Genomic DNA, 23,321 nt, shown 5'->3' on the forward strand with positions numbered 1-23,321 from the left:
TTTCTTCCCTAGGACAGGAGGCTGTGTGACGTCAGCTGGGTTACCAGTGATAATCTCCATGCTGCCGCTTGAAAACACACTTGTGGTGGATTGTCAGCAGTCACTGCTGTGCAAATGAATGTACGGGTCTAACACGGTATTTACAAGTGAGAGTGTTGGCATGTTTGTACACACGTGTGAACATTAAGCACAGCAGTCCAGGACTTAAAACCTCTCTGATAGCTTCTCAATGACTTATTTTCATGTTGAAATTCCCTTTCATGGCTTACCAGATTCTCTATAACCTATCTGTTCCCTACTGCCAACCTGTGTCCCTACACTTCACACTGAACTTCTTTCAGTTCCCTGAGCCTCCACACTTTGGCTCTGTGCCTCTGAGCCCACTGTTCAATTCCACTTCCCCTGCTCACCCTTCCTCAGCCTTCAGGTCTTGCACACCCTTCTCCTAGAAGCATACTGAGACTTTCAGAATAGGTACATTCTTTTCTGTGTTCTGTATCTCCTCTAACACGACATTTTTCATGCTTTATTGTACTGTTTAGTTATCTTGTTTGCCAGTAAACTGCTTAATACCTAAGCCCGGTGCAATGTAGACAAATGAAATTCAAAAAACTTACAAACACATATACGTTCTTTTCTATCAAAATTATTTGTCTAGCTCAGCTCGGGCCCTAGCATCCATACATTTTAAAAATAAGAATTTGGCAATTGCTTGGTGTCAGGTACCTGGTGCCTCATGTAATGCTGTTGGAATGCGTTGCCATTTTTGAAGACCTTCAGGCAGTATGGGCACAGCAGATGCCGAGTATCCTCATGAATCATCCGAAAATGGACATCTACCTCAGAGTAGAGCGAGGAGCGATACTGACACACCTGCGTCACACAAGAGGGAGAGTAAGCTAAGAATGAAGCAAATGACTGGGGTCTCAAAAAAGAGGTAGCAACAAAAACGTTAAAGTATGAAAATAAAATTCCTTAAATGTATAGATCAAATCATATTTCCGACTCTGTGATAAATTCAGCGGTGAATTAAGATAAAAATGAGGAAGGCCAAGAAAGTCTGAGAACAATTCGTGTTCTTTGACTAAGAAGAGCAAAGTCTTCTCTGATAGTCTCCAAAGGGCAAGTTCAGTACCAGACACTCACTCAGTACATGTGTATGTTCCTTTATGTTTTTCTCCTGCATGAAGAATCCTGAAAACAGAACCTGTGTTTACTATTTCTTCTGCATCTCGCAATGTTCCTAAAACTGTGTGTGTGTGGTGGGTAGTCAGCACTGGTCATGAGTGAATTCTTTATATTTAGCCTGAGAGCAAAATGGTTAAAACTCTCTAGGGAGAAAGATAATACCTGGCAAACATAAGGCATCTCTCCAGGCTTATGAGTATCCTTCATATGCTGCAGAAACAGTGGCTCACTCTCAAATGCCCACTCACAGATCTTGCACTTGGCTGTAAGAAGAAAAATAGTCAATAAATTCACCTGAAAATAAGAACAAAGTCCTCCTGGCTTATTCTATTTTGAATTCTGCATCTTCCTTTTTCCATAGTTAGAAAATCATTGTCTCTTTCTTTAAAATGGTTCCATCTTAATGTATGTGTTGCTGATAAAACTAACCATATCTCTAGCTCAGACTTCTTACCAAAGCTCCATTCTAGACTTTGAATTATCTGCAAGACCTTTTTAATTGGACATTCTACCATCAACTCTAACTTAGAGCAGCATTCTGCAGCTTCCCTCTGTTGCCCTTCTCACTACCCACCTCTTCCTCAGCTCAAAATTTAGGCCCTGGCTGGTTTGGCTTAGAGGACAAAGCATCGGCCTGTGGACTGAGAATCCCAGGTTCGATTCCGGTCAAGGGGCACATGCCTAGGTTGCAGGCTCGATCCCCAGTAGGAGGTGTGCAGGAGGCAGCTGATCAATGATTCTTTCACATTATTGATGTTTTTGTCTTTCTCCTTCTCCCTTCCTCTCGGAAATCAATAAAAACATATTTTTAAAAAATTTAGGCACCATCTCTGACTCTATACTTGTGTTTTCATCATTATTTCAAAATGCATCTTGTCACGTCTCCAATCTCACAGGCAAAAACTTGGTAGAAGCCCAATGATTTCCTACGCTGATCAGCTAAATTCCAGTTCCTTCTACTTCACCAACAAATACAAGATCTATTTCTGCATATCATTACCAAATCAGTTCTTTCAGAATACTACTTTACTTAATTATTTTTCTCAAGGTTAGACAATGATTATCTCCTATGAATGATTCAACGAACATTTATTGAATATCTTAAATCAGTACAAATAAGAATTTGTCCTAAAAAAACCAAGACTCATTAACAGTTCTTGCCTTGTTATGAGTTATTATAGTAATAACAAATTTAAGATAACTTTGCAATTGCCCATTTTGTCAAGCTTATAAGGCTGCAATTCCACACCAGCCAGGGCTATTTTTCTTTTCTTTCTTTCTTTTTTTTAAATGTAAGTATACTAGGTATACAATATTAGTTTCAGGTGTATCATATAGTGATTCAACATTTATGTACCTTACAATATGATCATCACACTAAGTCTAGCAATCACCTGTCATCATGCAAACTTATCGAAATATTAAAAATCTGTTCTTTAATGGGAAAAAAGTTAAATATCTTATTAATTTTAAAATTGTGATTACATGCTAAAATAACTATTTTAGATATGAGTTAAATAAAATATACTATTAAAATTAATTTTAGGTTTTTAAAACTATTTAACACAGCTATTTAAAAAATTAAATTATATGTGTTGCTCACATTATATTTCTTTGACCAGTACTAATCTAAGCCACTCATGGCAATCCCATCCCCCTTGCAAATATGACCAAGGACAAGGAGATATAAGGGAAAGCAATTCTGCCTTGTAAGACATAGATTCAGGGAAGACACAGGAAGATATGGTTTCTTCCTCATCAGCACAATTGTGTGTCTGAATGAAACACCTGAGACTAACACAGCCAGAGACAAGAGAAATGTTAAGAAGCAGAACACTGCAGTTCTGGGCTTGAAGTTCTCTGAGTTAAAATGATGGAAAGGATGTCCTTACTGTTCAATTATTTAAGTCAAGGTTTTTAGCAAAAGCTTCCAGATCTTATGCATATTTCTGGTCTTTATGCCTTTGCTCCCTTTTCCCAGCACGTAAAAGCTTTCCTTACTAATTACCAGCAATTTAAATTCTTCTTGTATTTAAAGGCCCCAAAAACTTAAGCATGACTTTCTGTGATCTGACCATAAGGATCTATCTGTTTCCTTCTCTGATCTATTTCACTTACTTTTGGTGAAACATATAACACATATTTATAATAAACATACTATGTTGTTCTCACATTTCCCTATATTTACATAATTTTTATATCTTCAACAAAACTAGAAATCCCTTAAAGGACACAGGAAATATTCTAGAAGACTGGGATCAAATTCTTACAATGGCACCTTACTGAGGTGTACGGTGTTCAGTAAATAACTAAATTTTTTTAAAGCACTGTCTCAATTGTAAAGTGCTTTATAATAAACATTATTTTTTATCCTCCATACAATCTACCAGGGGACAAACTAAAACGAAGGTTCAAATATAGATGCTCCTTCTATAAAATAAACCCACTACATTATGTCTCTCCAGTGGTCCTAAGCCAAAGCCCCTAATTCAGGATCTAGCACTGAACTCAATTCATGCTGAAAAGAACCTAACTCAGGCTTGAAAGAAAACAGAGCAAGTGAAATAAGGAAATGACTACGAATATGCAAAGAACTTCCTCTACACTGTCACCCACATATAAATATAACCAGCTCCCCCTAGTGCCATCTATAATACTAAAAGCATAATATGCTAGTTAGACCAGACGGCCGAACAGGAGAACATCTGGACAACCTTCTGGATCAGTGGTTCTCAACATTCTGGCCCTTCAAATACAGTTCCTCATGTTGTGACCCAACCATAAAATTATTTTCGTTGCTACTTCATAACTGTAATGTTGCTACTGTTATGAATCGTCATGTAAATATCTGATATGCAGGATGGTCTTAGGCAACCCCTGTGAAAGGGTCGTTCGACTGCCAAAGGGGTCGCGACCCACAGATTGAGAACCGCTGTTCTGGACGAAGCTGGGGCAGCGAGGGCAGAGTCCCTTGCACGAATTTCGTGCATCAGGCCTCTAGTTCAATGATAAAGAGCTAAGTATATCCTTAGGATTTAAGAGTTTCCAAACTTACTAGTTGATTCATAAGGACTATGAACATTTTCCAAGTGGCACTGGAGCTGGAAGGGAGTGGAAAACTGGCGATAACAGTGTTGGCAGATAGTATGACCATCCACTTCACCATTCTGCTGGTCGAGTTCTACATGGTGTTTCATATGGTTCATGAATCTGTAGTACAGCGCAAAGGGAAAGTACAGAAAACATTTAAAACCAGTAACCCTGGAGACATGGAACAGCAGAATCAAAGAACAGATATTACCTGCTCCTCCTCCTTCCACTTCCTCTGTTAACCCAGAAAAGGGTTCTTGAAATTAAGACTTCTGTGGAAGGAGACACACTTGTCTCCCTTATCTTTTAATTGGTCTCCCAGTTATCTTTTATTTATTACCACAATATGTCCTTCTATAGCAGTGGTTCTCAACCTTCTTAATGCCGCGACCCTTTAATACAGTTCTTCATGTTGTGGTGACCCCCAACCATAAAATTATTTTCGTTGCTATTTCATAACTGTAATTTTGCTACTGTTATGAATCGTCATGTAAATATCTGATACGCAGGATGTATTTTCATTGTTACAAATTGAACATAATTAAAGCATAGTGATTAATCACAAAACAATATGTAATTATTTATGTGTTTTCCGATGGTCTTAGGCGACCCCTGTGAAAGGGTCGTTCGACTCCCAAAGGGGTCGCAACCCACAGACTGAGAACCACTGTTCTATTGGATTAGCTCTTGATTTAATGCTAATCCTTAGCCAAGACTGGATAATAGGACAATTCTCCAAAGAGAAAGACTTAAACATATAAGAAAATTTCAGTCTTGTCTCGTCCAAGGTAACATCCAATGCTCTTTAACACTTACCGAATGTTGTTTTTTAGCCTTTTGGTACAATGTGGACATCGGAAGGATGTAGCGACCTTAGGGAAGTTTGTGAGTTGGGCTACTTTGCCACCATCCCGTCCATAGTAGAAGTCATCTACTAGCATAATGAGCTTGGTCTGGACAGCATCACCCATGCTCTCATTTGGCTCTGGTACTTTGGTAGGTGGTGACAGAGCAGGAATTGGTGTTGAAGAGGGTGTGGAAGCAACAGGAACTGTTTTCTCAGGGGATGAGGGCTTTGCTGCTGATGGGACATTGGGTTCTGAATCCGGAGACTTCCCTTTCTTCTGGAAGTCAACCATTTCTGGGCAGCAGTACTATAAAGAAAGAAGACATCTGATCATTCTGGTTATCCTGGTCATAGGGTGTGATGACTCCCCAACTTCACTAACAGTCATTGGTAAGCTTGGTTCTAGGGGGTCTCAATCAGCTTTCACCTCAAGATTTCTATAGCATTTCCCAGTGTCACTCTTTTTCTAGTGTACCTGAGTCCTGGTGCACGGATTTGTACACTGGTGGGGTCCTTCGGCCTGGCCTGTGGGGGTTGGGCCGAAACCGGCAGTCCAACACTGCCTGCTGCTCCCGCTCATCTCGGCCCTGCTGCGCCTGCTGCGGGCTCGTGCCCCATCAGTACTGATTGGGAGAGGCTTGCGCTGCCATAGTGGCGCTTGCCAGCTGCGAGCCCTGCCTCTGGCACCTGTCGGTCAGCTGAGCGGTGCTCCCTCTGTGGGAGTGCACTGACCACCAGGGGGTAGCTCCTGCGTTGAGAGTCTGCTCCCTGGTGGTCAGTGCACGTAATAGTGACCAGTCGACCAGTCGTTCGGTCACTTAGGCTTTTATATAGAGAGATATGTATTTACAGCCACATGCCACTCCAAACACCTTATCTTGTACTTCTTCCTGCTTTAGCTCCTTTAACCACTCACTAACATAACTTGGTTCTGAGCTCTCTGGGAGGAAGAGGTTCCGACCTTTCCATCAGGACCAATACAAAAAACCCAAAAAGATTAGAAATGGGAACTGGTTTAACAGCTCCTGATTCATCAATGACACATAAGCCGAAAATGAACTGAGGCCAAGTTGGTTTGAGTTCTGGTTATCTAACAAACTGGACCTGTGCAATTTCAAAATCTAGCACAACTAAGGAATGAAGGTTGCATATGTTCTGATTCATTTGAGGGACATTAAATGTATCCTATGACATCCCACAGTATATAACTCTTCTAAACAGTCCAAAAGACAAAGCAGCACTTTAAAAAGCTTCCAAGTGATTTTAAAATCCCCACTTCACAAGCTCCCATTACGACAGGCAGCATACAGTGGTAGCTCTTTAAATCGAATCCCATCACAAGTGAATCACTTACACACATGTGACCTCTCAAAGCTTCAGTCACACGGAATTGAGCGTTACACCGTGGACACGTTTTCCGGCCACCATCTTGGAGATCAAACGCGGGGATGGAAGAGGTCACTGGAAGAAGAGAGAAGCATTGAAAAGCTTAATAAGATGATACTGGAAAATATTACTGGCCTTTTGGGAAACGGTTACACTCCCCGAGACGCATATCAAGGTTGGTAGGCAAGCATGAGAGATCACCATGAGTGTCATTCCTTTTACTTCTGACTCTAGGCCATAGGTCAGCAAATTACACCTGGGCTCGTAGACCAAATCCAGCCAGCTGTCAGTTTCTATTTGGTCCATGAGCTAAGAATGACTTACATTTTTTTCCCCTTGTTTATGGTAAAAGACACATAACATAAAATGTATTTCTTAAGCAATCTTAAGTGTACAGTTGTGTTAAGTACATTCCCAATGTTGTGCAAGCAATCTCCAGAAGTCTTTTCATCTTGCAAAAATAAATCTGTATACCCATTAAATGCCCATCCCCCACTCTGTCTCGTCCCTGGCAACCACCATGAATCTGACTACTCTAGGTACGCCACATAAGTGGAATCATACAGTACTTGTCCTTTTGTGACTGACTCATTTAACATCATGTTCTCAAGGTTCATGAATGTTGTAGCATGTGTCAGAATTTCTTCCTTTTTAAGGCTGAACAATATACCATTTTACAGATATACCACATTTTGTTTATTCATTCATAGATTGAAGGACATCTGAGATGTTCCTACCTCTTGGCTATTATTAATAATCTATCTATATAAAAGGCTAAGTGACCGACTGTCCGTCTGGAACACATGATGCGCACTGGCATTGACTCGCGCATGTGCAATATATATAATGCTCACGCTGGCGCCAATCGCACGCGCATTTCAGTATGTCATTGTCAATCGTGGATTTGGTTGTTTTGTTGATATTCAACGTGATCCACATCGCGATTTATTCATCAACCGTCAGACCAACTGGCTAGTACATATGACGCGCACTGGCAATTTAAAAATAAACATTGACTCACACATATGTGATACATATAAAGCTCTTGCTGGTGCCAATCGCACGTGTTTTAATTTTATACTACTACTAGAGGCCCGGTGCACGAATTCGTGCACCAGTGGGGTCCTTGGTCTGGCTTGCGGGATCAAGGCTGAAACTGGCTCTCTGACATCCTCCGAGGGTTCACAGATTACAAGAGGGTGCAGGCCAGGCCAAAGAACCCCACTGGTGCATGATTGTGTCCAGGAAGGGATGCGGGGGATTGGCCAGCCAGGAAGGGACTGCGGGAGGGCTCCAGGGCATGTTCGGCCCGTCTTGCTCAGTCCCGATCAGCCGGACCCCAGCAGCAAGCTAACCTACCGGTTGGAGCATCTGCCCCTGGTGGTCAGTGCACGTCATAGCGAGCAGTTGAGTGGCCTTAGCTTATCATTAGCTTATTACGCTTCGATTGGTTGAATGGACTACGGGACACTTAGCATATTAGGCTTTTATTATACAGGATACTATTTTTACATGTAATTTTTTGCAGTAACATCATTACTGCACGAATCTTTCTTCTAATTTCCTTTCAATGTGCACAAATCCGTGCTCCAGGTCAGTAGTGCTGCTATAAAGATGGATGCAGAAATGTCAGTTTGGATCCATGCTTTCAGATTCTTTAGGTATATTTCCCCATAAGGTAATTGTTTAAAGTTTTATTTATTGATTTTAGAGGGAGGCAGGAAGAGAGAGAAACATTGATTTATTGTTCTACTTACTTAGGCATTCATTGGTTGATTCTTGTATGTGCCTTGGCCAGGGATGGAACCTGAAATCTTGGCATATCAGGATGACGCTCTAACCAACTGAGCTACCTGGCCAGGGCTCATATGGTAATTTTATATTCCTTTTTTTCTTTTTTGTAACTATCAATATCAATAGTAAAAATCATGCTATTTTACATTCCCACCAGCACTGCACAATGGTTCTAATTTTTCCACATCTTCACGAGGACTTATTTTGATTTTTGGATAACAAACATCCTAATGGCTGTAAAGTAGTATTTCATTGTGGTTTTGATTTATATTTCCCTAATTACTAGTGAGGTTCAGTATTGGGCTTCATGGGCTCAGTGGCCATCTGTATAGTATATCTTCTTTGGAGAAAGGTCTATTCAATACCTTTACCCATTTTTGAATTGGGCTGTTTGTTCTTTTGTGTGGAGTTGTTGAAGTTCTTTATTTATTCTGGATATTAATCCCTTATTTGATTGTAAATATTTTCTCCTATTAAGTGGCTTGACTTTCTGGTACTTGTAAGAGTCCTTTGTTGCCCTGAAGATTTTAGTTTTGATGTAGTTTTATTTATTTATTTTTTCTTTTGTTGCCTGTATTTTTGGTATCATATGCAAGAAATTATTGCTAAATTAAATATCATGAAGCTTTCCCCTGTTTTCTTCTAAGAGTTTTATAGTTTTAGCTCTATGTTTAGGTCTTTGATTCACTGAGTTAATTTTTATATATGATAAGGGTCAAATTTCGTTTTTTTGCATATGGATATTCGTTTTCCCCCAACACCATTTGTTAAAGGTTTTTACATTTTTAAATGGTTGAAATAAAAGCAAAAAAAGAATAAGATCATTGGACACATGAAAATTATATGAAATTCAAAAATTCAGAGTCCATGGATAGTTTTGATTGAGCAGAGTCATGCTCACTCACTTACATTCTGTCTGGGGCTGTTTTTGCACCACAGTGGTAGAGTTCAGTAATTGTGACATAGGCCTAATGCACAGTGTCATTTACAGAAAAAGTTAATTTATACTATTAAAAACTCTCACGCTCATATCCTTCCTCACCTGCAAACCTCTCTACCAAATCCTGACTTTAAAACCTTGTTCACAAATCCATCTCATCTAGGAAGCCATCTTTTGATTGTCCCACCCATATATGATCAATCAATCAATCCATGTCACTAATCCACAAAGCACAATTACAGAACTGCTTGAAGCTGATTCAGGTACACTTCTCATAGTGGCTGTCCCCTTACTACGCTCAGCTTCTGTGAGAACAGACTGCAGTGACTGAATTCCATTTATTTCTCTATTCCATAGTGTAGAGTTCCGTTACAGCATATCAATGTTTCTGAATAACTGGCTGCTCAGAGTCTTTCAGGTTATTGTACCTTTCATTGAAGACTCAGGTCCGCTGGTTCTCTGAGAGCCATGGGAAGAGTTGTTGTTGGATACCACCACTGGCCCGGGACTCTGGCCCAGGGAAGGGATGGTGTTAAGGGTATTCACCAGTTTGGCCACTTCATTGCTATTTTCACCTGTAACCCCAGGTCGCTTCACAGTGACAAAGCTGGTAATGCTCACTGCAGGTGGAGAGGGGAAGGAGGGAGCTATGTTGGCCAAGTGATAATCATCTGTTCTCCACCCACCACCCCGTCCCAGCTCTGCCATTTCCTCTTCCAAAACCTCACCTAGCTTGGGATTCGAGGTCTGGTTGGCTTGGCCTGGCGGCTGAACAGCTAGTTGTCCCAGTGAGGTTGGCTGTGTGGCGGTGGGAGTGGTGGAAGTGCTGGGAGTGGACTTGGTCTGCTGGGACTGGGACTGTGGGACGGTGCTTCGAATGGTGAGAGTGGCTGGGATGACGGTGGTGAAGGTGTTGGTGGTGGGCCGCACAGGCATTGTGGATCCTGGCCTCACTGGGGTCATCTGAGAGAACACTTGCGGGACTCCAACTGTCGGCTTAACAAACTGGGTACCTGGAGCTTCAAAAGAGAGACAAAGAAAGTACCAAATCTTGGTCAATAAACTTACTTTTAACACATTGCTCCTATCTTTACTGGAAATACTGGAATAGAAAATGATCATTTTCCCAAACTGAAAGGTGACCATCAGAGGTTACCAAGAATAGCATAGCCCTGACCGGTTTGGCTCAGTGGATGGAGCGTCGGCCTACGGACTCGGGGGTCCCAGGTTCGATTCCGGTCAGGGGCATGTACCTAGATTGTGTGCACATCCCCAGTGGGGGGTGTGTGGGAGGCAGCCGATCGAGGTTTCTCTTTCATCGATGTTTCTAACTCTCTATCCCTCTCCCTTCCTCTCTGTAAAAAATCAATAAAATATATATTAAAAAAAAGAAAAGAATAGCATAGATTCCAATATCTAAGAAGGTAAACTGATAAAAGAAATTAGTCTAGGTAATTAGCCCTAAAAAGATTAAACTGAAGAAAGAGGATTCCTATTAACTCCTCCCCAAACACTTTACCACTTGGCTTGGTATTGGAAGAGAAAGAATGGGTACAGAGAGGCTGAATGGGTATACATATAGGTCCCAAGGGCAGACTTGGTCCTGAAAAAAAAATCTTCCTTTTTCAGAATACTAAAGGAGTCTTCCTTTCTCTTACATAAATTCAAATAGAAGACCAACTATGCCACTCTATTAGGATGTCCCAAAGATGAGACTCTCCTGGCTCAGCCATAGACAATTCCACTGACATATATTTAAGAAATATCAGAACTAGAGAGTGGATAAACTGAACAGACTGAAGGCCAAAAACACTCTGTGGGCTCTGAGAACAACAAAAACTTAGGCTACAGAAATACCCTTACAATAACTCAACTAAGACATTCTTTGTTGGCCTATATTATAGCAAAGTTAGATAGTAAATAAAGAACTAATCATTGGCAATATTTACCCTCAAAGGGTATGTCATTTGTTTTATTTATATCCAAAAATTTATACTACAAAATTAAAGCAAAATAAAATTTATAATTCCACCATGTATGTGAATAGAATTATAAAAAATATGGAATTAGGAGTTTGTGTTAATAATAATTTTTCAGGAGAACAAATTTCATAGCTGACTAAAACATGAAACATAAAAATGACTGTATAAACCCTATTTCACTACTTCATAATGGGTGGTAAAAAGTTAAGAAGAAAAATAAATAAAACCACCACCCTGGCCAAAGGTTAGAAACATTTTAAAAAATGGACTTAAATCAATATGGTTTTTATATTTTTAGATTTTCCTTAAATACACTTTTAAATGACCTATAGTATTTTGAGACAATAAAAACAAATCTGCAGGATGCAAGCTCATTCCACATGGACAATCATTTTTCCTTACCTGGGACTAGTGTAATTGGTCTAACCGTTTGGCCTTGCTGTACGTTCAGCACAATCCCAACCTGATTCATTGCATTTTGTACAGGCCGAACATTTCTTACAGGAAATCCCTGCATTAAAAAGCAAAATGATCTTTAACATGGAGATTAGCTAACACTGGCAGAGATTGCAGTAAGGCCTAAATCCAAAAAAATTCCCACACTCTTACCTAAAAGTTCTCTCTCTAGAGTTCGAGTTTTTAAATGACTAAGATGGAGAAACTTAGGAATATTGGCAAACTTTTGAGTGACAAAATATCAAAACTGAAGAATAAGCTTTGGTAGACATGAGCAAAAATGAAAACCTACTTCCTGTCTTAAGAAAATCTCAGCTTAAAAAAATTCAAAGATTGGCTCCTAAACTGCTAAAGGCATAGAAGAAGAAAAAAAAAAGACACTAACAGTATTCACTAGAGGGATTCAACAAACAAGTGTAAGAAATTGTTCCCAAAGGCCATTAATCCCTGGCAAATTTCTAACAAAAGAGTTTGTAACTCAGGAAATCAAAGGCAAAGAGAAGCATTTGTCTTTACATCCCATATCCGGCATCAGGCTTTCAACTTCAATTCACATTACGTATCAAGTAAGTCATCTTTTTCTCTTCCAAAGATCTGCCTGCACTTCCCCAATTTCACATATAGACTTCCAAAAGTCAACTTACCCCATTTTAAGAGCAGCCCAAGTAAAGGGCAAGAAGCCTTGAGGGCCATGTGTTAAGGTTTCTGAATCCAGTATTTCCCACTAATTTCTGCCCAGCCTTAATAGCCCTCTAAGGAGTATGAAGTGGAAATTAACCAGCTGTAAGCTATGTTAGGCTTTTTATAAAAGTCAGCACCATATTACAAAACAGCAAATGAGAAAGCCAGGTCAAAAAACAGGACTTAGGACCATTTCTAATGATGCTAAAGACCTAAGGTAGAGCCTCCAAAAGTTCACATGGTCTTTCCTCTCTACCAGTCCCAGAATTCAGAGTCCCTACTCACCTGAGTAGTGATGAATATTGGTTGTGAGGCCACAGGAGAACTAGTCACATGATTGGCATTCTGCATGACCTGGACAGGCCTCAATACTGGTTGACTAACCATTGTGCCCAGACCTGGGGCTGGATTCTGGGTTAGGATGAGCGGCTGTCCACCTTGTTGGACCAAAGAATTGCCAGCTAAAGTGTAAAAAGGAGGGAAAAATATGAATGTAATAGAAAACAAACCCACATCTTATAACATTATGATTTTAGATAATGGCGTCCTAGATATCAAAATATCCAAGATTGTCACTCAGTTCAGGTTTAATGTCACCAAACTCACCAAAAATTTAAGCTTAACCCAAATCTAAAACTAACAGAAAAAACAAGTAGATAGGGGAAGTTCACTAACATCTACAGTATATATCTTAACTAGAGATGTCTCAACACATTATGACTTCTGTATGTCTATCGCTTTGACTCATTAAGTGACAACACAATCTCCCCCTACCAAATCAGCGAAACAAAATAACATGTTTTTCATACAAATAAAATAACATGCTTTTCTTAAAACAAAAACCAAGAACACCATATTTTAACCAGTAACACCTATTTTGTCAGAATGTAATTTGCTGCTAACCCACCTTATTTTAAAAAAAAATTGTTGGAAGTATTACATATATTCCTTCTTCCCCCCATTGATCCCTTCTAGCCCGCCCCTACTACCTAAGTTTTTTTTAATAAGAGGAATATTCATCAAATAAGCATTAACTCAGCAAGTACAGAGACTTTAAAGAATGGCATCTCACCCGGCCGGTGTGGCTCAGGGGTTGAGCATCAACTTATGAACCAAGAGGTCATGGTTTAATTCCCCGATCAGGGCATGTCTGGGTCTCGGGCTTAATCCTCAATGTGGGGTGCACAGGAGGCAGCCAAACAATGATTCTCTCTCATCACTGATGTTTTTTTTCTCTATCTCTCTCTCCCTCCCTCCCTTCTTCTCTGAAATCAATAAAAATATATTTTTTAAACAAAGAGAAAAGAATGGCATCTCTTCCTAGTGAGTCAAATTTCAGAAATGCAAAAAGACTTTCTGAACAACCATGGTCTTAGGTATGGAAGCAGAGGTTGATAGGCTGCCTTCTTTCGCTCTATGTCATCAAGACTGATAAACAGCCGAACCGGTTTGGCTCAGTGGATAGAGCGTCGGCCTGTGGACTCAAGGGTCCCAGGTTCGATTCCGGTCAAGGGCATGTATCTTGGTTGTGGGCACATCCCCACTGGGGGGTGTGCAGGAGGCAGCTGATCGATCTCTCTTCTCTCATTGATGTTTCTAACTCTCTATCCCTCTCCCTCTTCTCTGTAAAAAGTCAATAAAATAAATTAAAAAAAAAAAAAAGACTGATAAACAAAAGACCTGGTCAAAAACTAAACAACATTAAGTAAAAATGTTGACTTAATAAGATAATGATTCATTCATGAATAAATATTAATAAACACATAATAATAAACTGGGCTAATTGTTATTGAAATATTTTACATTCTTTTTCATTTGTGAGAAAAGCAATTTTGTAAATGTTTTTAAGTTCTCTATATAACTACATTTGGCTAACAATTCTCAATACTATATTTTCTAATTTATAATAGTCTAAAACCAGATAGAAAATTTGGGAGAGCCAATATACCTAAATCAAAGATAAAAGCAAAATATTGCCTCAACTTTTTTACCTCAAATCGCCAGAATAAGATGGACTCCTCTGAACTGTATATTCAACTTGGCAAATGGGGTCACTGCAGTTAGCTACAGAGCAAAACCAGCAGAGTGGGTATACAGGCAGCTATTAATGGGCCAACAGTGGTTTGTCCCAGTCTCCGAGAAACTGAGAGCCCAGTAGTGGACTAGACCCTGACAATCACTAGGCCAGCAGAGTAGTGATTATAGAGGTTGACAGATAGAAAATTCCAACAAGTTATATCTATAACTATACTGGCAACTTACTGACTGTATGTATTTTAAATTTAAATGTTTTGATTATGGGAAAGTTAAAATACATATAAAAATAGAACACTATAATGAACCCCATGTACCATCACTGAGTTTCAATGATTAGCCAATCATGTTTCATCTATACCTTCCACCCACTTACTGGTGCCCATATTATTCTGAAACAAGTTCTAGATCATATCATGTCACCTATAAATATTTCAATACTAGTGGCCCGATGCACGGATTCGTGCACATTGAAAGAAAATTAATTACAGACCATCCTCAGGTTATGTCGGACTTGACGTATGTCTTTTCATGGTTACGTCGCCATCTCCCATTTATTTATAAAAAAAAAAAGTTCCATCATTTCAATGTATGTACATATGTGCTTTATGAATTTAATTATTTATTTACCACAAGTAAAGGTCAGGAATTATCTTTCTTTTAAATTTTTTTACTGTTTCACTTCATTACTGCTGTGTATGTGCTCCATGTGAGTGACGTAGGTGCTTATGTAGGTGCGTTCTGACTTACGGCGAAAATTGCATTACATGGCGCCGTAGGAACAGGTCTCTGATGTAACCCAAGGACCTACTGTAGAAGAAATATTTTAATATCGCTATTCACCCTTTTTCTACAATAGAAATGTCATTATTGAAAGAAAATCAGTGCTTTTCCGTTGGCAAATGACGGAGGAGTCCGTGTGAGCTACCATCGGCCATGCGGTTATTGGTGGCCGGAGTGCAGTGCTCATGGGCATGTCACCAGGCTTTTCCAGATGCAACAGAGCCTATGAGTTGAAGATGAATAAAGGTTACGATGTATGTTTTCCAAAAACTTATAACAGGATGACTAAATCCCCAGGAGCCCTACTGCCATGTAACAAGCATATAGGTTAACTGCAAGTGAATGAATGTTCAAGTTCTTAGCTGTGTTGTTTAAAAATTCTTCATTGCCTCAGGTGTGGCATATGACATTTTTGGAAGGGAAAACAAAGAACTGATCAAGAAGACATGAATTGAAGCAAATGAAAAGTAATATTTTATTTAACAGTGATCAATAAAATTATGTAGAAAAAATAAAATTAGTAAAATGTACATGAAAATTATAAATCAATTCATAAATAAACAATAACAACAAAGACATATGAAAACAAAAAGATGATATAAAAACAAAAACATGATATAAAAACAACATCGATAAAAACAGTGACTGATAAATTGATTAAACTTATTCTAATATCTCCCTGTATACCACATTAAGAGTAGAAACACTTTCAGAGTGCTTGACTAACTTCCCTTGTGATGCTGTATTTACAACTTTAATTTTAACATCACACGCTCTTCGAACTGGAGAGAAAGCAACATATAACTCCATTTCATCGGAGAAATTTAGGGATAGGTAAAACTGACATGTAACACCACGTGTTACATTCCATCACAACTGTGTTCGATAACTGCATCCTCATTTACTTCATTTTCGCTATGAAGGCAGTTCCTACCAGTATTGGTAGTACTTGTCGATGACCGTTTTTCATACATTTTCTGTCGTCGACGTCGCTTTCTTTCGGCTTCATAGGTACGTTGTGCCAATAGCTGTTCTTCAGACATATTCTGTCGACGCCGCCGGCTTCTTTCGGCTTCAGAGATACGCTGTGCCAATCGCTCTTCTGCAGACATATTCTGTCGACGAAGTCGCTTTCTTTCAGCTGCAGTGATACGGTGTGCCAATCGTTCCTCTTCAGTCATATTCTGTCGCCGACGTCGCATTCTTTCAGCATCAAGGATACGCTGTGCCAACCGTTGTTCTTCAGACATATTCTGTCTACGACGCCGGCTTCTTTCGGCTTCAGAGATACGTTGTGGCAATGGTTGGTCTTCAGACATATTCTGTCGAGGAGGACGCGGCTTTCTTTCAGCTTCAGAATGTCAACAAAAACAACCAAATTTACGATCGACAATGACAGATTGAAACGCACGCATGCAATTGGTGCCAGCGAGAGCTTTGAAACAGAAGTTTTTAGGGGTGAAAAGACAGGTTTAGGAAATTTTAGAAATTAAAGGGACCATGGAAGAAGCACAGAGCTGCAGAGCAGCAGAAGGTGTATTTCCATAGAATAGGGGGCTAAAAAGCTGCAACAAGTACATTTCCATAGACCGAGGGAGCTGGAAACAGCAGAAGGTCTATATTTACAGAATAAAGGGAAGAAAGCCCTTCATCCAGAAGGAGAAGGCCTAGAGGGGGTAGGAAAACACCAAGGGAGAAGGGGAGGAAAATCTCACATGTCCCATGTGAAATTTGACCTTTTAGCTCAAAAGTTACTATAGTAACCAGTCTAAGGAAATAGTGACCAATCAGAAAGGATATCAAGGCACAGGAAAAGGGAACTCAGTGGGACCCTTTCCCCATTCCCACATGCGGGACTGTGCTGTGAAATTCTTTCCCCTTCCCCACGTGGGAATCTGTACTTGGTCTTCAATAAATTTCCACCTTTGCTATACCATCTTCTGTCCGTGGATTCATTCTTCGACTCCGACGGACAAAGAACCCGGGAGCCATTCTGCCCAGGGGAACACTGCGTGTTCCAGTCCGAAATTCCCGCTTCAGCTTTATATGCATCGCACATGTGCGAGTCAACTTAGCCTTTTATATATCTATACTTGAGGCCCTGTGCATGGATTCGTGCACCAGTGGGGTCCCTCGGCCGGGCCTGTGGGGACTGGGCCGAAACCAGCTCTCCGACATCCCCTGAGGGGTCCTGGATTTTGAGAGGGCGATTCTCAGGTGAGGTACCCCAGAACTGGGCTCCCTCCTCTCTGGTTCCAGGTGTGTCACCCAAGAACCACAGCTGCCAAGTCACTGCAGCTCGGCAGCTCCTGCATTGAGTGTCTTCTCCTGGTGGTCAGTGTGTGTCATAGCTACCAGTTGGAGGGAAGGACGGACCTTTAGCCTTTCATATATATAGATAATAACTTTAAAAGAGAACTTAAAAAAGAGTGAATATCAACACCATTATCACTCCAAAAAATGTAAGTCTGTGACTATAGTCGATAAATATAATTGAAATCTGCTTAGAGTAGAACTTAAATGTTCTCACTCCTTTTCCTCCAAAAGATAAATATATGAAGTGATGGATGTGTTAATTAACTAGATAGTGGAAATCCTTTCACAAATATATGTCTAATCACCATGATGTACATTTTAAATATGTTGCAATTATATGTCGATTATACTAAAGTTAAATATATAATACTTTAATATCAAATACCAAGTCAGACTACAAATTGATGATTGTAATTTTTAAAAAGTTTGTTTGAATCAGGTTACAAAAGGGTTCACAGAAAGTGTAACTAATGGACATAAGCCTTAAGTCTCTTTTAATCCAGATTCCACATCTATCTCTTTTATGCCTTCCCAATTTAAAGTTGAAAAAATATTGGCTAAACAAAATCATGTATTTTCTATTTATTATTTTCACTGCTAGAGTTAAAGAAAATAAACTGTTATTTATTTAAGCCTAAAAATTCTTAAGATGATGACTGAACTCAACATTCCAACTAAATACAGGATGCAAATGTTTTGCATTTATGTGAAATTAACCAGTATTTGCAAGTCTCAAAGGACAGGCATGGTTCTCATAAAATCTGCACAAACCCTACTGCTATAAAGAAAGCTGTCCTGGCTGAATAGCTCAGTTGCTTAGAATGTCCTCTTGTTACAACAAGGTTGCCAGTTTGATTCCTGGTCAGGGCACATCAAAGCAGCAATCAGAGAGCCCGGCCAGCATGGCTCAGTGTTGAGCATCGATCTATGAAACGGAAGGTCAATGGCTCCCTCACATCATTGATGTTTCTATCTCTCTCTCCCTCTCCCTTCCTCTCTTCTGAAATCAATAAAAACATATTAAAAAAAGAAAAAATATCTTAGGGTGAAGATTAACAAAAAAAAAATCTTTATTTTAATTATATTTTAACATTTGATCCACATAAAATCTATAATAATATAAGTAATATGCTAATTAGACCAGAGAGCCGAATGACCTTTCAGAGGTCCTTCCAGACAAAACCGGGGCTGCAAGGGCTGAGCCCCTTGCACAAATTTCGTGCATCGGGCCTCTAATATTACATAAATTTAGGTTATAAAGTATAATGTTAAAACAAACAACCCAGTTTAGGACTAGAGCATCATAAACATTATTAATGTGTCCCTACTCGTTTCCAAACCCTGGCTTCCCTCCCACATATATATTAAATGTTTCTTAAAATCAACAGTCAAGTAAATGCTTCTTTATGAAGAGAGGGCAAGGAAAATAAGAGAAACAGGTAAATTATAAAGGTCAATCAATGCTCCCCCAAAGGGACAGTCTTTTAAAATGTAATTACTGGGGAAGGTGGCCATTGATAACTAGGAGCCAGAATGGTTTTAAAACTGGTTTAAAAGGAGGGTGCAGAGTAGGAAAACAAAGCCATTTTTTAGCTTTCCAAAGAACCTAGTGCACTAAGTGAAACAATATTAAATTGCTTAAAAGTTATTCTCCCTTGCTATGTTAACAATGTAATAGTAGACAATACACCAATATAATTAAGCTAAAGGCTAATGGGAACTGGGTTGTTAGGAGGGAATATTTTTTATCCACCCTATTGTGGTGTCTAATCCCTACACTCATGCTACCATTCCAAGAGTATCTGATAAAAAAGTTACAGAAAAAAGGAAAGACAAATTGGACCTATTAATGAGCGCTTATCCACTCATGAACAGGTTTTGGAAGAATACACAGATATATGTAACTGTGGTTTCTCGTCTATACCCATTTTTTTAAAACCATGAACTTGGATTATTTTATTTATAATACTAGAGGTTTCTGAAATAAATAAAATCAACTTATATACATTGTATATTTATAATTTTGTACACAGGCCCTAGGTGGGCTCAGAATGGAGTCCACTCAAGGAGTCAAGGAGACTAGGTTATGAGATGCCTTGGAACCCTCGGATGAAAGTAAAGTTTAGCTAAACTGATTACTAACAGAACTTTGACAACTATTTTGAGAGAAACCAAGAAAAGCAGTAAAATATAGTGGAAAGGCCACAGGCTTTGAAATCTAGATAATTCAAATCTAGTTTAGTCACTTACCAACTATTTGACCTTAAGCAAATTATTTAGACCAGAGGTTGCCAACCGGTGGTCCGTGAGGTCCGAAAGGTTGGCGACCGCTGATTTAGACTATAGGCCTTGGTTTCCACATCTGTAAAAATGAGAGCATTTTCTAGGTAATGGTTCCTCATCTTTATTTGAGAATCCCTATATATAAGTTGGAAAAAAATGCAATGGATTTTCCACATGATAAAAATAAATTTTCAGTACCCTAAGATTGAAAAATACCTATGGAAATGATAAAGATTTCAGTTCAATAATACTTAAAGTTGGCAATCATATGGGGAAAGAGCTACTGGTGGGCACTTTCTTAAAGCCACCAATTAGGGCAATTTGACACTGTCCATCAAATTTGAAATGCCCGATATAGCAATCTCACTTTATACTGCAGATATGCTTATATAGTGATATAATGCCTGAGAATGTTCACCACAGTCATTTGTAATCACAAAAAATTGAAACTGTAATAAGTATTAGGGAAATAAATGGTTATATTCAAAAGTAAGAACGCTATATGCACTTCTAATGGAAATATAAACTGACACAACATTTCCAATCCAGGAAAAACAATTGACCAAAATCCTTAAAACTGTGATGATCTTTGACATTTAGTTCTATATTCTCAGAACTAACGATTTGAGAATAGAAAGACAGAGATGTTCAATAGCTCTTTAAAAGAACAATATATACTCTTACAACCTACTGTTAATAAAAGTTAACCAAGCAAAGGGAAATAGTCATCAAAAATATGTCAGATAAATATTTAGTAAAGTGAGAAGACATTTATTACATATTGAAGAAAAAAAAAGCAGGCAAAGAGTAATATACAGTCTGTATGTTCCATTTTTGTAAAAAAGTAAATCACTAAATATAGCATATGGAAGTATACAAAAGTACATATATATATAGAAAAACAGTTACAAATTGCTATATCCAGAAAGTGGGATTATAGTTTTAAAATTTTTCTTCCTTTATTTTTTTCTGCCTACTTTTTCTATAATGCACATATTATTCTCGTATGAATAAAGCTATTTAATTTTTAAATAAAATAATTAAGAATAAAGTCCTTGCATATTAACATAACGAATGGATATGGACACTGGAGTGGTGGGGGCTTGTCCTGGGGGGTGGGAGTGGCTGAGGAGGGGTAGATGAGGGGAAAAGGAGATATATGTAATACTTTAAACAATAAAAAATAAAAAGAATAAAGTCCTTTCCAGCAATGCAGTGCTTCTATGAAGATGCTTATTCTAGTTTTTAATCTTGAGCTATAACTTGCCAATAACTCATCTTCAGAGTGTAGAAATAGTTATCAGACATGATATAAAAACCAACACTGTATAGTCTCTCTAGTTAATAAATATACTAAAAACACTACTCTTTCACCATTTCCTTCAGGTGGACAACAGCCCTATCCTATTTTCCATACCCAGGACCCAATAACCAAATGAATCTACCAGAGAAAAAGACGAAACAAATGGGCTCTGGGAGGATTCGTAACAAACTAGCGGGACTCTTCTCATTAAAAAACAACAACAAACAATCAAACCATAGCAACAACAAAAACTCAACCCAGATCTCTTCAATAGTTACAAATTTGGGGTTTACATTCTTTCTCCTAGAAATTATCAGCAGCAACAATCCGCTGCACTCGGACTTCAAACACCATCATCAGTTCAGCACTAACTCAGAAGGAACAGCACCACCTTCTGAATCACTTCCCCAACAGAAAATCATTACTAAATTCACTCTCCAACGACTAGCACCACATCAGTACCCAAAGCAAAGCTAAACAGGTACAGCTAGCTGTTCCTAAGACTTTTCACATTCTCTCTTCCCTCTAACCCAGGAAGAATTTCCCAATAATCCCACTTACCATTGTTGTTGGCAATTAGTGTGACAAGAGTCTTCTTTGTACTGTCGCTGTTCTGTGCCCCGCTGCTACTAACGGTGGTGGATGTAGGGAGGTGCCCAGCAACAGAAGCATGGGCAGCGATGGGCACTGGAGCTGACACTGGCTGCTGGCTCACAGAAACTGTGGGGAAGGGGAGGCACAGTCACTTGAAGGCAGGGACAGTTGACACTAAAGGATACTGTTCTAATCCTCCCCTTTCATCTTACTGCAGGTCTCTATGCCAAAAGTTTTCCTGCATTATTTGTAAATCCAACTGTTGATCTATTTCTCCTCCTATTTGTCCCTCACTCCACCAATTAAACACAATGCCACCTTTTCTGCATCTCATTTCCTAATTAATGAAGTTAAATCACAAGCTCACTGAGCCGGGATTTTACTGTGTTGCTTATACAGGTCAAGCAAACCTCTAGGGACGTTAAAGCTTTATTAGCACCACAACCAGTATTCATGACCATGCACAGTAAGTCATCCACAAGATGCTAAACTGTGTCCTGTTTCAGCCCAAATCAATGCTATCTTCAGTTCTCAAGGCAAGGAAGAGAAAAATAAAGAGAGCAACAGGCACAATTTGGCAGGGGAGGTAGGGGGAGGACTACCATCCACTTTCTGAATTCAGAGCTAAAACTTGACCCTTCAACATCACCTTTTTGAAAGAGAAGCTAATAAGCCGAAGTTTGTAAACTGTCCTTGAAGGCAGATACAAAGCAAATTCTGCTCATCTCACAAATGAAACTAAATTCAAGTAAAAGAAAAAAAAGCCAAGACTATGCGAACTTGTTTTTGGACTGCATGCATAAATGGGCACTGACATACATCATCAATGTTGCATTCTTACTTATACATCATTTGGTAAAAGGATTGCTAGATGTTTGGTAAATATTGGTTAATACAACTCTCCATGTTTTTAATGAATTCAATACAGTGTGTCTAACTTTATGTATGAGGAAACAGAGGCACATACAAATTAGACACTGGAAAATAAAGGTAGCCACAATGAGGCGTCCCTGGACGCCTTCCCCACTTCACACTTTCTTAACAAAAATGTCCTTCACTTAGTCAACTTAAGCAATGTAAGATCAAAGAGTTTTTGTTACCTGTAGTAGTTTTATCCACTGAATTATAATCTTCAACTACAGAATCCTCAATGACATCACTGATTTTCTGCCATGGCTCCAGCTCCTCCTCCTCACATTCCATAAACAGGTCGGTGTCCGCCATGCTACAAAAAAAAAAAAAAAAAAAAAAAAAGAAATAAAATAAGATATTGACCTCAGAATGGAAAAAAAGTGTTTTATACAAAACACTGAACCTGACTGTTGAATCCATTGGTAACCTATCCCCTTGTACTACCCTCTACCATGTCCTCTAACCTCCCCTATTTCCAAGGGTCCAAAATTATTATACATTAAATACTATTTTCTTTATTACTGAGCCTTTTTGCAACCTCTTAAATTTTGCACCCAAGATGAGACTCTCATTTCTCTCACACTAGTCCCAGCCCTACTACTGTCTAGTACTCCCCCATAGTTTTGAAGTCAGCTATGTGCTTCTTTTAAATTTTTGTAAATATATTTTTATTGATTTCATGGAGGGGGGGGGAAGAGAGAGAGAAAGAGAAACATCAATGACGAGAGAGAA

General features: G+C 39.0%; 1 protein-coding gene across 4 annotated transcripts in view; it reads right to left on the reverse strand.

The window, feature by feature from the left end:
- POGZ (pogo transposable element with ZNF domain) overlaps positions 1-22,906 on the reverse strand; it is a 28,936-nt gene extending 6,030 nt beyond the window's left edge. The window contains exons 1-11 of one of the 4 annotated variants that reach the window (XM_015558763.1): positions 22,778-22,906; positions 21,645-21,803; positions 12,650-12,825; positions 11,630-11,738; positions 9,974-10,264; positions 9,674-9,865; positions 6,480-6,586; positions 5,095-5,432; positions 4,244-4,398; positions 1,351-1,451; positions 727-873 (exon numbers count right to left, since the gene is read on the reverse strand). In XM_015558763.1, the coding sequence (XP_015414249.1) occupies positions 727-873; positions 1,351-1,451; positions 4,244-4,398; positions 5,095-5,432; positions 6,480-6,586; positions 9,674-9,865; positions 9,974-10,264; positions 11,630-11,738; positions 12,650-12,825; positions 21,645-21,803; positions 22,778-22,901 (1,899 nt within the window). In that variant the 5' untranslated portion in view covers positions 22,902-22,906. Of the gene's footprint in view, positions 1-726; positions 874-1,350; positions 1,452-4,243; positions 4,399-5,094; positions 5,433-6,479; positions 6,587-9,673; positions 9,893-9,973; positions 10,265-11,629; positions 11,739-12,649; positions 12,826-21,644; positions 21,804-22,777 lie in introns of those variants that run through there. The other 3 variants (XM_006755700.2, XM_006755702.2, XM_006755703.2) reach the window with 3 other exon arrangements.
- Between the last annotated feature and the right edge of the window lie 415 nt (positions 22,907-23,321).

The sequence above is a fragment of the Myotis davidii genome, unplaced genomic scaffold, assembly GCF_000327345.1.
Source record: "Myotis davidii unplaced genomic scaffold, ASM32734v1 scaffold653, whole genome shotgun sequence".
Lineage (NCBI taxonomy): Eukaryota > Metazoa > Chordata > Mammalia > Chiroptera > Vespertilionidae > Myotis > Myotis davidii.